This window comes from Chaetodon auriga, chromosome 24, assembly GCF_051107435.1.
Source record: "Chaetodon auriga isolate fChaAug3 chromosome 24, fChaAug3.hap1, whole genome shotgun sequence".
Taxonomy (NCBI): domain Eukaryota; kingdom Metazoa; phylum Chordata; class Actinopteri; order Chaetodontiformes; family Chaetodontidae; genus Chaetodon; species Chaetodon auriga.
In genome coordinates, this window is record NC_135097.1 from 16,486,545 (window position 1) to 16,503,016 (window position 16,472).

The 16,472-nt window shown below is 41.9% G+C and overlaps 1 protein-coding gene across 2 annotated transcripts in view; it reads left to right on the plus strand.

The window, feature by feature from the left end:
• The window catches only part of lrch4 (leucine-rich repeats and calponin homology (CH) domain containing 4), a 50,960-nt gene that overhangs the window by 13,585 nt on the left and 20,903 nt on the right, over nt 1–16,472 (plus strand). For both annotated transcript variants that reach the window (XM_076724691.1, XM_076724690.1), the window contains exons 2-9: nt 10,851–10,995; nt 12,580–12,709; nt 13,053–13,158; nt 13,795–14,041; nt 15,221–15,317; nt 15,661–15,784; nt 15,898–16,007; nt 16,122–16,174. In XM_076724691.1, the coding sequence (XP_076580806.1) occupies nt 10,851–10,995; nt 12,580–12,709; nt 13,053–13,158; nt 13,795–14,041; nt 15,221–15,317; nt 15,661–15,784; nt 15,898–16,007; nt 16,122–16,174 (1,012 nt within the window). The remainder of the gene's footprint in view (nt 1–10,850; nt 10,996–12,579; nt 12,710–13,052; nt 13,159–13,794; nt 14,042–15,220; nt 15,318–15,660; nt 15,785–15,897; nt 16,008–16,121; nt 16,175–16,472) is intronic.

The following is a 16,472-nucleotide window of genomic DNA, read 5'->3' on the forward strand; positions in this document are numbered from 1 at the left end:
CTTCTATGCATATCTGCCCTTTGGTTGACATTGTTGGCAGGCACAGTGTTTCCTCCAAGCCCGAAATGGCAAATTAAACTACAACTATTTTGATAATCACTTAATCTTTAGTCTAATTTAGCAAAAACACCCATAACAAGCAAATTGATGACATCACGTAGGGGTTTTTCCAGATCACAATAAGCATTTTGTCCATGTTCAGCCGCTTTATAGACCAAGTCATTGATTAAATGGGAAAATAATCAACAGACTAATTGATAAAGAAAGTGAACTTTAGTTACATACATGCTGGTCCTGTCCAGTTTGTCTCACTCTTACATAAATCTACTAAACCTTGTTCGAACCCTTCTTCCAGGCCTCTAATAAACCCCACACAGCCCTCACACACTACTCTCATTGTAATGTTGGCTGGCAGAATATATTTTCAATTTTTCTTAATTGCCTCCAAGTCATTACATGGCAAAGCCACAGAGAACACTTCTGAGCTATTAAAACCACACTGTCTTTCACAATGTCTGAGGTCATTACTCAAATCAAATCTAAAGGGGCAAAGCTTTTGCAAGCATGGACCCTAAAATGTGGAATTTCATCAAAGAACAGCTGATAGTGTTAATATTTTTGGTCTGGTTCAAAGACTTTTTATTGACGGCCTTTCGTCATAATTTGGATTTACTGCCTCCTCCTGCTTTATGTCATGTCTTTGCTGTGTACTTGTTAGGTGTCATCAGGAGTTCTGAGTGTGGTCATAGTGGATTTCCCCTTTTGCATGAAGCTTTGAGCTTTTGCATACAAGAGCATAAAGAAACACTGCAGTCTGTGGGAGGGAAAGAAGAGAGGACGAGGTGGAAAGAAGCAAACATGAGCAATGGAAGGGTGGAGGAGGAGTTGATGTAGGAGGAAGGAGACAGACTGAGTGGAGGGCAGGCGAATCAGGTCTTACTTGCCAAGTACAATACATCAGAAAAGGAGAGTTACTCCCTATCATCTGCTGTAGACTAGAAATCAGTCTTATGAAGTGTCTCTCACCATGGTTTGACTTTCTGTGTGAAGAAAAAACATCACCCTGGTCTCTCCTTCGGTTTTATCCCAGACTAAGGCCCCTTCCCTGCATCCTCAAGTGTCAACAATAATGCACTAATTCTAACAAACCTAACAGCTGGACTGTTTTTCTCCTGAAGCATTTAAGGGCTACATCAACATTTTGGAGCCAACAGGTCTTGAACATGGTGAGCTAAGCTGAGCACAGAGACTGGAAGGAGTGGTATCTGTTAATGTAGCTCCACCAAAACGGAATGGAAGCCCAAACCAATTTTATTCACGTGTGCTATCTTGTTATCTAACTGAGTCACCTGGGCTTTGGTTAGTCATGACAGTTTGTGCTGGCCTTGCAGCCGTTCAAGACTTCTGAGATGCTGCACAGAGCTACTGCTCCAAGCAGTTGTTGGGCATGAAATGGCTAAAAAAAGCTAACTTTTCATCAGTGTATTCAACATATGATGTTAAAATGAAATGGCGTATTTCATAAATCATACAACATGGAAATTAAACAGCTGTTGAGCTCTTGAAAAGTGATTATTCTTTCATTTTTTTCTCCTATTTAATGTGCTGACTTGATGGCTACACGCCATGTACGTATCCATCCCTTACTCAACTACAGAACGTAGCGCAGTTCTCTCCGTCGTCACACTCAGGCCTCGTCATGCAACAGTCTCACCCACACACACACTAATGGAGCTGTGGTGTTCTGCTTCTGTCAACAGTGCTGCTCCTCAGCTCGCTGTAACCAACACTGTCACAGGAATCAATACAGCCACATCCTGTCTTACAGCAGAGTTGTGTTGTCATTGGCAACGTTGTGAAATAAACCCAAACAGCATCAGAGCGAGTGGCGGGCTCCAGCATTTTAAACAAGCCAGGGTAAGGTGTAGCCGGTAAATGTCGGATGCTCGTTTGAAACAAAGCGGCTATGGTTTTACTTATGTATTAATCATTTTGTATCCAAGAGAGCAATCGTGATTTTTGAATAAACTGTTAAATCTTATATTACTACTCTGATCACTTCTGTGTCTTTCAGCTCATTGCTTTAGGTTCATGGCGCACAGTTCTACTGGCAGCCTTCGTCTTCAAGCTCAGGCAGCTGTTTTCAGTGAAGAAGCTCTAAAAACCCACTGTGCACTACTCAGCACCAAACAGCAGACAAAGTTAGAGCCCTGCTCGTGAACTTAGTCGAACATTTAACAGCTAAAGAGACAGATACTTTACTCAGGAAAAGACAAAAAAACAGGTAAAAGAGAGTGAATGTTGGATTCACAGTCAGCAAGGTGGGCACAACGCCTACTGAACATTTGCAAACACTAGCTCCCATAAGCTACTGCTCATACCAGACCAAGTGAGACTGTATATTTAAGTGGTTGCATTGTTTACTATGGCCACGCATTCATCTTAAAAACCAGTTTTATTTAGATAAAGACATGATGGGTTAGAGCCAAACATTATGCTGGTTTTAAATGCTTTTGACAAGTCTTGTAGTACTTTAACATTTAAAAAAACTAGAGATGCATTAGAAAGTAGTAAATTTAACTGTGAAAAAGTTGCATATTATTACAGAAAATGTTGGACAGGCTTTGTAAATAGCAGCATTTAAGGTCCACCCATAGTGCTCTCTCTGTGGTTTGCAGAGACAGGTCTTTCCCAGCAGTCCCTTCAACCCTGTGGATTTACTCCAGTGAAGAGCTCCCCTATTTGTTGAGTCACTCCTCTCAGGGGGGTTTTGTTGTCTTGGCATCCTCCTGCTTGGTCTCTTTGTTTTTTTCTTTCTTTTTCTGGCTGCTCCTCAGCTCCTTTGTCCAGGCTCTCCTGCTGGTATTATACTGTATGCCTGTTACTCATTCACTCTCCCCCTCCTCCTTTACCTTTTCTGTGAACCTCACCTCCCTCCTTCAGAACGTGATATGAGTCGAGCCTCAATTGTGTGAACACACAAACACGCCTCTGGACACACAGGGAGGCCCATGGGGTCCCGTCTTTTCTTCCATTTCAGTGTCACGCTGAGGGCTGAGTGGAGTGTGAGTGTGTGTTTGTTGGCTGAGGGACATGGAATTAATTGTGAAGCTTGCCGCTTGGCTGCAGTTGGCATCGTTGATGCTTCATCGACGCCACACAGCTTGTGAGATGAGATGTAGGAACAACTCTGATAAACATGCACAAATCTGAAAAGTGAGTTTTTGAAGCTGCAAGTGTGAACATGTTCTGCCTCAACAGTTTCAAGCAGCTGAATGTGGTTTGGGGTGTTTCAGAGATGTTGTCCTTCCCACCTCCTCTGGCCTCTTTATGCCTCTTCTTTGCATACCAGAGTTGAAAGAGCAACTTTTTGGATTTTCTTGTCCTTCTTTTTCATTTTTCACTGATAGTCATATCTTCATCAGTTGTTGCTTTAATCATTTACTTTTTCTTCCTCTTTTTACTTTGTTGTTCATGGAAAAATACAGGCTCTCAATGCCTTCATCATGCACCTTAGAACTCAGTCACCACCCCTAAGCAGGTGAGGTGTTGAGATACCCGATATCCTATTTTTAAGGTATTTCCTTGGTTAGTGTGACGAAACACAATTGAATGCAGCGGCCCTGCAGTAAATACTACCCATTGTAGGCTTGTAGTTTTTAGTGTTTTTCCACTTTGTGTTAAAGGAAGTGATTCAACTGTTTTTGAAGCAGTATTATAAGTTGTCTCTGGCATTTTGCCCAATCCCTCCATGACAGATAGGCCCTCTGCACTTAATCAGTGCCAGGTAGAAGAGAAGCCGCATTGTCTACTTATTCACATACCTGGTAGCCCAGTCTGACTGCAGACATTGGGCCGTGGTAAAGTCGTCCTGCCAAGAATGAGTTTTCTATCTGTCATGGGTTGCTCTCAGGTTAAGTCGTGGGCACTCATATCATTGGCTGTGCACTGAAAGGTCACCGACAAACAAGGTCAGCTTGAGTTTTGAATGGCAAGGCGTGAAATCTGAGCAGTTTACAGAGATAGACCATTTTGTTAAAGAGCAAGAGCATTTTGTTGAACTAGAAACAACTGGTCTGTTGGTCATGAATGTTAACATAAAATTGAATATTAATTTTCACAATAGAATGTATGGATTTTTACATTTCTTTTAATATATATGTTCAAACTTAGAGTATCATGAACAGCCCTACCTCCCTGTAGGAAAACAATGGCTCACGCTGCTCCAAAACATCTTCTGTCTCTTGTCATTTATAGAAGGGTATGCTTCAAATAGACTAGTTTACGAAGATTTGTCCATTAGCATCTGTATTTAAGCTAAGTGTTGGGAGCAGTGGGCAGCCACTGAGTGGTGCCAGGGGACCAGCTCCAGTTCTAAGCCAATGCCAACTGGCAGACTTCACACAAAAAGGCCCTGCTCCTGCCCCAGCATGGAAACCAGGACTTCCTCACCGTGAGGAGATGGTGCCAAACACTGAACAACCGTGCTGCCCCAATCAAAATCATGTTGCTATGGTGAAAGCCAGGTATGGTTTGTGGTTGGGTGTGATACAGCTATCAGTGATGCAATTTGTGGCGCCTATGTGACTCTGTCATCCACAGGATGCTGGTAAGCTTTTGATGCACCAAACCACACCCAATCACACATCACACCTGATTTTTACCATAGCAAGACAAATTTGATGGATTAGCTGCCTTCACTGGCCTTCAGAAGCACTTAATAGGTAACTTCTTGTGGTACGGACAGTTTACAGGAGCGGCCTTGTGGCTTGAAAAGGTAATAAGATTTGCAAACAGATTAGTGTGTTAATTGTCTTTGACAGGGTGCAGTAGTTTGTGCTGACATGGAAGTTCAGTTGCCTTATCATGAAGTTTTTAAGACCTCCTTTTTGGAATGGAAAATAAGATCCCCATGTTATCCCTGGAAACAATTACCAAATGAAAGAAGTGTTGGCTATCTTTCTCCATGATGTCTGACTTGGAAGAATAGTCTACAAAGAATCCACAAACCTTTGAAGACTTGTTCAACAATGTACCAGTGTAGTCTCATTTGTAAAACTGAGACTTTTGAACAGCGGCCTAAAGACTTGCTGATTATGTCAGTGTGTTGATCAGTACCTGAGTGAGGCCCCAGGTTATGCAATACATTCTGGAATATAAGTGCATGTGAGTGTGTTTTTATAGTTTTTTTTAACAATGGATTTGTCTGTCTGCTTTGATATACTGAAGGACTTTTCCTCATGTGTTAAGAGACTTTACAAAATGTCCCCCTAAGCAGTGTGTCATAAGTTCTACAGGTCACTGGGTCAGCAGTGATGCAAGTGTCTGAAGTGGATCCTCCTCCATCACATCCTGAACTCTAATTAGACACAGTGCTCTGCTCGGAGAGGCCAATCCTCCTTGTTCTGCTGATCCTTTGCAATCCTGTTTAGACAGTGTTTTAGGCTGCATCTTCTGGTCTCACAGTTCATTCCTTTTGTTTAAAAGGTTCGAAAGGTTAAGCATTAGCTACCTTTATATGAGCTGTAATAATAACAGATCTCAAATTTGATGAAAGTTTTATCTTGACAACACAATCTCAAATCAAAGTCCTTTCCCTTTTTTTCTGGAGCTTTCATCCATAGCACAGGGTCTATTAATAAGTTTACTCAGTTGTCATGGAGATGGATCTGTTGATATGCTAGCTCAGTAGCTGTTATCATATGACCCACAGCAATTTTTGTCAACAGATCTATCTTGATGACAACTGAGCGAATGCCATTCACAGATGAAGACCATGTGACTCAGCTCAAACGTCTTGTTTATGTTTCTGAGGACAAGATTGCACTTCGATGCTTAAGTTCCATTTTGATAAAGCTTTATTGTCATTGGTTTGACCATTGTGACTTCACACCATTGATTTATGCATGCAGCACCTTTAATCTCAGTTCCAAGTTGCATGCAGGCCCAACAACTAATACGTACATCCAAACACTGCAGGAGAAACCTTTTACACATGTGGCACTTCTGGCTCCACCACAACCAGTGATTTCATAGCAGGTGTTTTCTATTAATTGTCAGGTCCATCCAGCACACTCTGAAACTTGCCTAGGTTGGTGGACTTAGCACTGATGAAGTTCACTGTAGCTGTGTGACAGCGAAGGCGGATGTAGGGCAGACCCAAAACCCCAGGTAGAAAGAAGAAGATGTTCCCATCATTAACACATCCGCAAGTTCGTGTTTGTCTTTTTTCATCTAAGCTCATTTCTCAAGGTTAATGACAGGTGACCCTGTTCTTAAGCCTGTCACGAAATCTACATGGTCACCATGGTAAGTACACTGGGGTCAATCCAGGTCAGCAGGGACCTTTAAGTGCCTAGTATGGATTCATTCTGTCAAATGGGGTGACACTGTATAAACATGCGTGTCTCTGCAAGGTTGACTCTGTTTTTGGTAAAGTAGTTAATAATTACTTTCCCTTTTTGTCTTGACAGATGAATTTGCTTTTCTTTTCTCCTAACGAATCAGCGGTTAGTGATTTACTCTTCCTACCAATGTCCTTTTCATTCGACATGGAAGTTGGAGGCATCTCACTGTTTCCATCACTGTAATTTGTTGAAGAAGCTACTAAGTGGACTTTGAGTTAAGATTTGTTGGTCAGGCTACTATTTCCAAGGACAAGAATGGACATACTTTCAGTTCTTCCATGGATGTAGACATGTTTTTCTTGAGAATCTTTTTATTGTTCATTGAATCACCGAAGCCAAATGCACTGTATATCGGCTCTTATTCACCATAGATTCAGCCAATAACAATTAGGCTGTATACAGTATGTGTTTCCAAGCCTTCACTGACAGACCTTCAACCTCAGTTAATTTACCTAAAACAAATCAGACCAGACTTTGAAGTGTGTACCTGAGGTCAGGTAACAAATGGCCACAACCATCCCTTACATCTGTTTGCACTGGGCAGGAAAGCCAAATCACATTTGACACTCACTATAATGGCAGCTGTGAACTGTCTCCGCTTGATCTAGACAATCTGGGAACAAATTGCCAAGGGTCAGTATGAGTCAGCTGTTTAACCGGAAGGATCTCAGCTCTTGTCATCGTGACATGTTGGCCCTCCTCCTCTTCATGCTGCTTTGTTGAGCAGACAGAGTTGGCTCTGGACCATAGAGCCAGCCTGCTTCAAGCCAGCGTCCTGCTGTTTGAACCATGGCAGGCCAGTGAGAGAATGGACATTTCAGTGCCCATTCCACAGCACATGTTTTTCCCATGATGCTTATAGTCAGTCAGTCTGGCTTTGTTTCAACAACTACCAGGACATTTTGGCAGGAATGCCTCCTGGGAAAAAAACAGCGAAAGGCTGCCTCAGACTTTTCAGCTGTGTGTGTGTGTGTGTGTGTGTGTGTGTGTGTGTGTGTGTGTGTGTTTTATTTTTGTACTTAGAAAGACCAAATATGGGCAATATCTGTATTAATGCATGGATTTAAGGAGGTTAAGATAAGAACTGGATTGGATTTATGATGAGGTTTAGGTGCTCACAAATATGGCATTGCAAAAGTGTATGTGCATGTACTGTACAGCAAATACTTTTATTTACTTTTTTGCTGTGTAAATAAGTTCCAAGCCAGCACTTCCCTTTTAAACCAAACTGGAGCACCCACATATCTGGCTGTTTTTTGCAACAGCGGATACAGAGACTAGACAACCTCTCCATCCCCCAGAGCTGACACACACATATACACACACCCACACATGCACCCACACACACAAGCACACACACACACACATTTCCACCCCCACCTATTGTTCAGGCAGCTCCCCTCCAGCTATGGGACAGTGAAGATGGGTAGAGATCAGGCTTTAGAGCTACTGTACAGAATCTAGCCACTCTCACATTTGCTGTATATACATAAATATCTCTGTCTCTCTCTTAATGTAGACCATGGTTTATCAGTAAATGATGTATCTTTTCTACTTTCTGCTTTATTGAACACATAGTTAGACCTCATTTCCATTAATTTTACTGGTGTCCCCATTATTATTCTGTCCATAATTATTAACAGTTAATAGCTGTTGTTAGAGATCAGAAATAGACTGATTTTGCCAGCTTGTAAAATTTATTATGGTTGTTAAATTGGGCAGTAGTTTGTCTGTAGTTTGATAAGGGCTACAGTGAACAATTATTTCCGTTATTGATTGCTGTATTGATTTTTTTTATTAATGTTTAGTATAGAAATATATATATAAAAAATACCCACCATAATCTAAAATGTCTTCAGTTTAAAACCCCATAATAATGACTTCTTTATCACATGAAACAAAGAAAATCAGCAACTCAATGAATGTTTGACATTTTTGCGAGTAAAAATGAGTTAAAAGATTAATCGATTATCAAAATAATGAATTCTGTCCACCAATTAATCTATTTATTTGATGAGTTGCTCCAGCTCTCAGACTGAGGAAGGAATATGGACTCCCGGAATCTTTCTCCCTCCTGTATAATTCTTGATATAAAGAGAGACGGTGAACAGACAGAACACTTAAAAACATAATGGCAAGCTGAAAGTGAAAAAGGTGATAATGGAAAAACCATTAAAATTCACTCCACTGCACAGTGCTTATCTAAACATGAAGCTGCATGATGATTCTCTATAGGACCATGTCCCACTATTATCAACCCATCTGACTGTATATTAGCAAAAAGTCATGGGCCATGTTCTCCTCCTGAATTTTTCAGTTCAAGCCTTCCAAAAGTCCCCATATAAGCCCTAACAAAGAGAGGAACTGCCTCCTCCTCCTCGAGCCCTGCTGCTTCCAACAGCAATCAATAAAAAGCCATTGGGCTGTCTGCCATTGACAGACTTCTGTCTCATCCGGCCGCCAGTGAAAGCTCAGTGCTAATGGTGCTTTTTGGAATCACTGCAGCTCTATAGACCATCTCTCAGTGCTTTGTTGTGTCTGCTGCATTCTCACATGTCTTTTGTCCCACATGCATCCTGATGTAGAGTTTAAGCGGTGCAGATATTTGTGTAGAGAAGAAGACGTGTCGATGACAGTCAATACTGAACACGCCCAGCGATACCATCATTAGGAAAGGGGGAGGTTCGGGCAAAAGAAGCGATGCTTGGAAGGTGGAAGATTTTTCAGGGGGAGAATGAGAAAAATGATGGTGGAAGATTATGTTTCTAATCTGTCTGAATCAGATTAAACAGAGCATTCTTTCCCCTGTGAAATGGCAGTTAGAGCATTTTTATCTTCACTAACCTGACATACATCTGAGCGAAATGGAAGCTGTGGGTGGGCTGTGATTTTTTGAGAGGAATGTGATTGTTTGTGCATGGATAAGGTCACTCAAAAGTGGGTGTGACTGTGTGCCATCCAGCATATGGAGGGTTATTTGGTCAGGAGGTGGAGGGCAACAAGAAACAAGTCAGTCAGATTAAAATTGTTTGTGATTTCTGTTAATTGTATTTGTTCCAGCTCTACTAGGAAGTGCATTGCAATTCTCCAATCATGTCTTAAAAACTCAACTAAAACTGGAACCATTTTGTCATTATTGATGCCATTGTCTCTAAATTGAAGAGGTATATTCAAGCAAGGAAGTGAGAGAGTCTGATCAATTCTGTAAAGCTGTCCTGGGATCATTTGAAGGTGTGTAACAGCAACATTTTTGTGACTTTTTACATGTTCCGATTTGGAGGGTTCACCTCAATTCTTAATTGGCAGTAGAATGAACTGGTATTCACATATCCTTCAAGGTGGATGAGAATGGCCTACATACAGTCACTCTGGAAGCAGAAAGTGGGAAGCAGCCAGTAGCAGCTATTTTTGGAAATACTCACCCAGTTCGGTCAGAAGTGGACGAGTGTTGGCCTTGCCAACGCTCAGTGTGTGGGTTCCCTGCTTGGAGCTGTTCGGTAATTTTAGGCTGGTGGTTTTGGAAAATGGTGTGGATCCTGTCAAACGGCACAAAGATGCATCAACTATAAAACCAAAGTATGAATTTGATGGATGTCATCAGGGTTATGATCTCTGTTTGGGTTTGAAGACTAGAAAATAGAGAAAAACCAAAACAAAACAGAATATCTTGGCCTCTGCCTCCATTCACCCACCGCTCTCTGTCCTAAATTTAATCTCAAGATAAATGACCTACTTACTATTACACACTTTGGTGAAAGCGCTCATTTGTTGAAATTTGAAAATATGGGCTCCATACATGCCAAAAAAGTATTTCCATAAAAGTATTGTAGTTTTATTCTTCTTAGGCATGTGCCCTCTGTGGGCTCTGTGTTAGTCCCCATTTGTTGGGGACTAACACAGACTGATTATGTGTTTCAGACTGATTATGTGTTTCCAGACCCTGATGAAGACCGAGAATTGATGCGCGCTGGTCGGTTTGTTTGCCTGTATGGTCAGGGAATAAACATTTCACCTGACAACGGACTGCCTTGGTTTTTCGTTGTTTGCTCCATTTCATATTTGGCTAGACTTCCTTGATCTTGTTTTTTGTACTTCCACCCGCACCTCCAAAAAGCGCCCATTGCCTCACCATCAGAGCCATGCGGCGTTTCCTTCCAGCTTTATGAACATCTCTCACACACTGACATGTTATTTTAATGGCCATTGTTTGACACTCGACTGACAGGAAACGAGGGAAATGTTGCAAAATTACAAGACATATTAAATCAGCACCATAAGAATTATAATGATGATTTTCAGCAGCTCTTTAGCTAATTCCCATCCCTACTGAATTTCCATCCCCTAATAAAGTGCTTGAGTTAAATAGTAGTTTCCACAACTTAATGTCTCACTTTCCATGCTGATGGGTCCGTCTAATGTTTGGTCTTCTTCTTATGTTGTCAGATCTGTCAAAGAACCGTCTGTGTGAGCTGCCGGAGGAGCTCTGTCAGTTCATCTCTCTGGAGACACTGAGCCTTTACCACAATGGGATGCGTTCACTGTCCTCCAGCCTGGGCAACCTGCAGGCCCTCACCTACCTCAACCTCAGGTAACTCAAAGAACTCCATGTGCTACCATCTGAGCCAGTTAGCTAATTCTCATTGTGCTGAAGCTAACAATCAGTCAATCATTTGAATCCTATTTTAAACATCTAGTTAATCCAATAAGAAGCCTTTTTATCATTACTTTAACCAAAGCCTGGGTCCTGTTTTCAAAGCTTTGGCCATTATTTCTGATCTGATCACATTGTACTCACTACTTACTCGAAGTCCTTCCTCACATGTTAGAACATTACAGCATTGCTGCAACAGATTATCAAAATCTTTACGGACTGCAGACCAGTTTCATACTGACAACGATTTTATTTTTGCTGGTGGTGTGAATTCGCTTTCTACATTTTAAGATAGAAGTATGGCATGTGGTTTCCTGTTACCAAACACAGTCTTTTTGTTGCATGTTTCATTTGAGAAATGATCTCTCTCTATTTGTCCTCAAACACACAAATAAGCCTTAAAGTCAATGGAAAATGACACAGGCAGGGAGGGAAAACAAGAGTGACAGACTGGGCAAGCATAAAAACAAATCTACACAGAAACAAAAACTTGGCCTACGTGCTTTGTATTTCATTGTGGTTACTTTCTAAATAAACGTAAACTACAGATTGATGTTTCAGCAGCACTCAGGTGGTTTCCTTTCACAGATTGTATGCTCTGCTGAATGTTGAAAGCTAGTGATGATGAGCTGGGTATCTCAAGTCCTGAGTTTGGGAGAGTGGGACAGGGAGTGATGAGGAGAAATGCCACAGAGTGTGTGCCAAGCTGAGGGTGATTAAGACAAAAATAATGGATTTTAGCCAGTAAAGTTATGGAAAATGGCACTTCTAGCTGAATTATATTGCTTCTTCTGGTTTTTCTGGCCTGCACCGCCTGGTGGTTGAGAACAATTGATGTATATTACTTTGCCTGGAAAATTTGAAAATGATTGCACCCACAATGGAGCCTTACAGCAACTGTTCTAAGTGCAGTCAGTCCAAACTGAACCCAGAAGCTGGTCTGCAAAAGCCCAAATGAGTAAATCCTCAGTTTTAGTGAATTTTGATTGAAGGTTGCACTTCAGCGCACCGCAGTAGTCAACGCGTTGCATCCACTTCACAGTTAGCACGTTGCAAGTGCATGACGCCTCTAAAGTGCAGCTGTTGTTTGAAAACTGTTTGTGCTGGAGATGAAGATTGGCCGTCCAAACCTTCTTAAAACAACTGAACCACACTGACACTCCTCCGTCCTCGACGCTGTAATTTCACTGTTGCTAGGAGACTGGAAAACCCCTCCAGGTGGCTGCTAATACAGGCAGCAAAAGTGTAGGCTCAAAACAAATATATTGTATAACAAGAAATAACAAAGACTTGGCGTAGCTGCGCATTTTTTCTAGGCTAGCTACAACATTTAACTGGATGAAAACATTACACTTCCATGAAGGAGGTTTTAAAAACGGGTGTATCTGTTGCATCAGGCCCAGATGGATATGCCACTTGAATGACATCACCGTGTGTGTGTGTGTGTGTGTGTGTGTGTGTGTGTGTGTGTGTGTGTATGTGTGTGTGTATGTGTATGTGTGTGTCTGCTTGTCTCCACAGTCGTAATCTTCTGTCCAGTTTGCCCCCGTCGTTGTTTCAACTTCCTCTCCTTCGAGTGCTCATCGTCAGCAACAACAAGCTGTGCTCACTGCCTGCCTCCATATACTCCCTCACGCACCTCCGACAGCTGGTATGATACTGTGTACACACTTATTTTCACACGCCCGCACATTGCTGACTCCCGTTAACAGTATCTTTCTGTGCTATAACTTTCTCAGCCGCAGCATAGAGTTTAAGTTGATTTATATGGTGATGGAGGCAGAAAAAAGTGAACTCCACCTGTGTTATTCTCTCAGTACAGACCTTTGTATGTCCTTGTGGGTCATAGTGAAAAGTATCTGTTTTGAAATTTGAGTTTAAAGCAAATCCTTTTCTGGTGTAGTAAAATATGCCTGTGGCCCCATCAGTGGTCTGCACCTTTACATCACTGGTCTTGGTTCACTGTTTTCTCTCTGCCTCCCTCTCTCTCGCAGGATGTAAGCTGTAATGAGCTGCAGTGTTTGCCAGCAGAGCTCGGCCAACTGGAGTGTCTGAGGGACTTAAACCTGCGGAGGAACCAGCTCACCACTTTGCCTGAAGGTATAGACACACGACTAACCCCAGAGGCCTCAGCAATGTCTGTGTGCAGACTCCATGAAGTGATTCCACACAGTTTATCAGATGCCATCGGTTGGCATTCAGTGCATGGAAACTATACAAGATGATAAAAATATCCAGTCGACTAAAGTAAGCTTCATTAAGCCTGCCAAGTATGACTGTGACACCCTAAACACATTATAGCTCTCTGTACACCATGGATTGTCATGTAGAATCTCTGCAAGTTGAATTCTAATTGCATCATTACTGTGGGTCATTGATTGTTTTTATGTAGAAGTATTGAACTGCTTCTGAATTGCTGCAAGCCTAATGGATCCTACGCCTCATTCCCTAGCTCATTAGGAGGAAATGTAAATGAATGTACTTCCTAAAAACAAGAATAAACAGAGTACCAGTGGGTACAGGAGCTGGTTGCACCAGCATTTTCTAAATTCAAATAAAGACCAGGTTATCACGTTACCTGTTTACCAAGAGGAGATTTAGCCCTCCTTAAATTCAGACTATTTTGATAATGTGTGTACTGTTAAAGTGAAGAGTTCAAGAGGTAAATATGTTCGACCTACCTTAGGCCCAAATGACACTGTAACTAATCAATTCCCCATTCTTTGTGTCATTCAGAAATATCCGAGCTCCCCCTTGTCCGACTCGATGTGTCCTGCAACCGCATTTCCCATGTGCCCTTGTGTTACCGCCACCTCCGTCATCTCCAGAGCATCTTACTGGACAACAACCCGCTGCAAATGCCACCTGCACAGATCTGCTCCAAGGGCAAATACCACATCTTCAAGTACCTCAACATGGAGGCCTGCAAGAGGAGCCAGGAGGAGCTAGAGAGACACCTGAGACCCACTGGATTCAACAGCTGGTGAGGAGGGGAGGGAGGGAGGGAGCAAGGAACAAGCACTTTTCCACTGGTTAAACTTTCGACAATATCTGTGTTTTTTACAATAAGGGATGGTGTAAGGTGGCGCCAGCAGTCACTTGTAACTGGAATTGATTACTCAGTCCTGAAAAAAATGGATATGGTGGTGACAGTAATTGCAACTTGTTGCATTGCTGTCATATTTAAGTGACAGTTGGACATAAGTGCTGTTTACTCATGGCAGCAGTTACTGCACCCAGTCATTATAGGATAATGGAGGTATGGCAAAAAATATGTTTTGTCACTGCAATAAGCACCTGAGGATGCATTCTTTTACTGATCAAATGTTGTTTTCTGAAAAGACAGCAAGGAAATTACATACATTGTATGTGTAATATGGAGGATATACATAATTTGCAAACATTTTAACTCATTCTGCAGATTGGAGGATGCGCTTCCACCAAAACATGAATCATGTGAGGTTTACAGGATAAATAGCAGAGGTACAGTCAATGCAGGACAGGGAAATGTATGGTAGATGATGACAGTGAAAGGTTATGTTAACTAAGAGTAAAAAGGGTTTATCAAATATTTATAAACTTCAATGGAACCCTTTCAGCTGTCTGGTGAGCCATTTCCATGAAACAGACATGACCAAGGACGGAGATAAGAGAGAATATTTGACAGAAGAGCTCTGAGTATCCGGAGGAAAAAAGAAACACAAGTCACTGCCCTTCAGACTAATGAACCCCTGTGTAACAGTCTGACAACAAGACTGTTGTATTTACCTGTATTTTTACCATGGTTAGGGTGAATACTTGATTCTGACTGGACTAGAAATGTCTCCTGATGCCAAGTCGAATCACAGATTTACCCTATTTACTGGAGTGCCCATTGCAAAAGCACCTTGCGGGATGATTGTTCCAGGTATTAGTCTAACCCTCAGGTGTTTCCAGGGAAGCTGAGTTATAAAACTTGATAGCAAACTGTATGAAATATAAAATTAATGATCTTCTTTTTTTTTTTTTCTTTGGCAATTGACCATGGTACAAATGAGATAATGTCCTTTGATGTGTCCTTAATCGAGAACTGATTGATTCATAATGGATTCATTCCTGATAATGATTATCCCGTGTGCGCATTGAACTTATCCTGACATGTGCTCCACATGTTTTCCTGCAGTCTGTCAGACCAGGAGTTGTTCACTGGTCAGTACGGAGGGCTGGACTCTGGCTTCAACAGTGTGGACAGTGGCAGCAAACGGTGGTCTGGAAATGAGGTAAAACTAGGAACACACACACACAGTCATTTATACAATGCCATATGTCCTGAGTGACTGCATTACATGCTGATCAAACACTAATGTGTAACATCAAGGTGTAAATGTACTCATGCTGTGTTTAAATACCAGGGTTGAGAAAAAGATAAACATGGTTAGGACATCCTCAAGTCAAAGTAACTTACATGGTACACATTGATGTCAATAAACCTAAAAAAAATACATGGTGGGTGAAAACAATGCGTCATATACAAATAGAACAACAGTACAAATGCAGCTGACCTACCTATAGTGTTACCAATAGGCCACAGATCAATGACTCATAGACTGTCTGTGTGTCCAGTCAGCAGATGACTTCTCAGAGCGTTCCCTTCGAATGGCTGAGGTCAGCAGAGATCAGAGGAACCTGGAGGAGGAGGAGGAGGAGGAGGAAGAGGAGGATGGATCTCCTCTGGAGGCTAACAAAGGTGAGGAAGGGCACACACGCAAAAAAAGAAAACATAACTGCATGTTTCTCCAGCCAAAAAGCTCCTGAACCCGTAAGTTTGTTGCACTTTGGTGTAAAATCTTCTCTTTGCAGTGAATGGAGAGGCTGAGCACGTGGACTTCATTGACAGCAGTGTGACCAAGGAAGAGGAAGGGGAGATCAGGATGGATCCACCCACACGTCCTCTCATAGTAGCCCCTCTGGTACCAGTCGTTCCCCAACTGATCAGCAATTGTGTCAGATTCTCGTGTTGTCAACATCTTGCGTTGTATTTAATTTAAAACAGGGACGTTATTGATTGTGTCACTGATTTCCAGGAGCAGCTGAAGAACTCGTCACCGCCCCAAACCCAGGATTCAACAGTACGCAGGTAAGTCTTGCGAAACATGCTGTTCAGGATACCCTTTGCATGAAACAGAGTTTTAGCCGAATAAACTGGAGTAAGCTTCCAACACAAAACAGGTGTAGTGGTTTGAAAAGCAAAATGGTTTAAAGAGTAAAACATGACAAACACGAAAAGCAAAAGGGTTTATGGGAAGTGTCTCAGTTTTTAACACCACTGGTATTTGATGCTAGTAATGACCTCTACCAGGGTTTTATTTGTTTGCAGTTCTTGTTGGAGGTATTCCAGTACATTTGAAAAGCATTTGCTTATCACCTTTAATGCT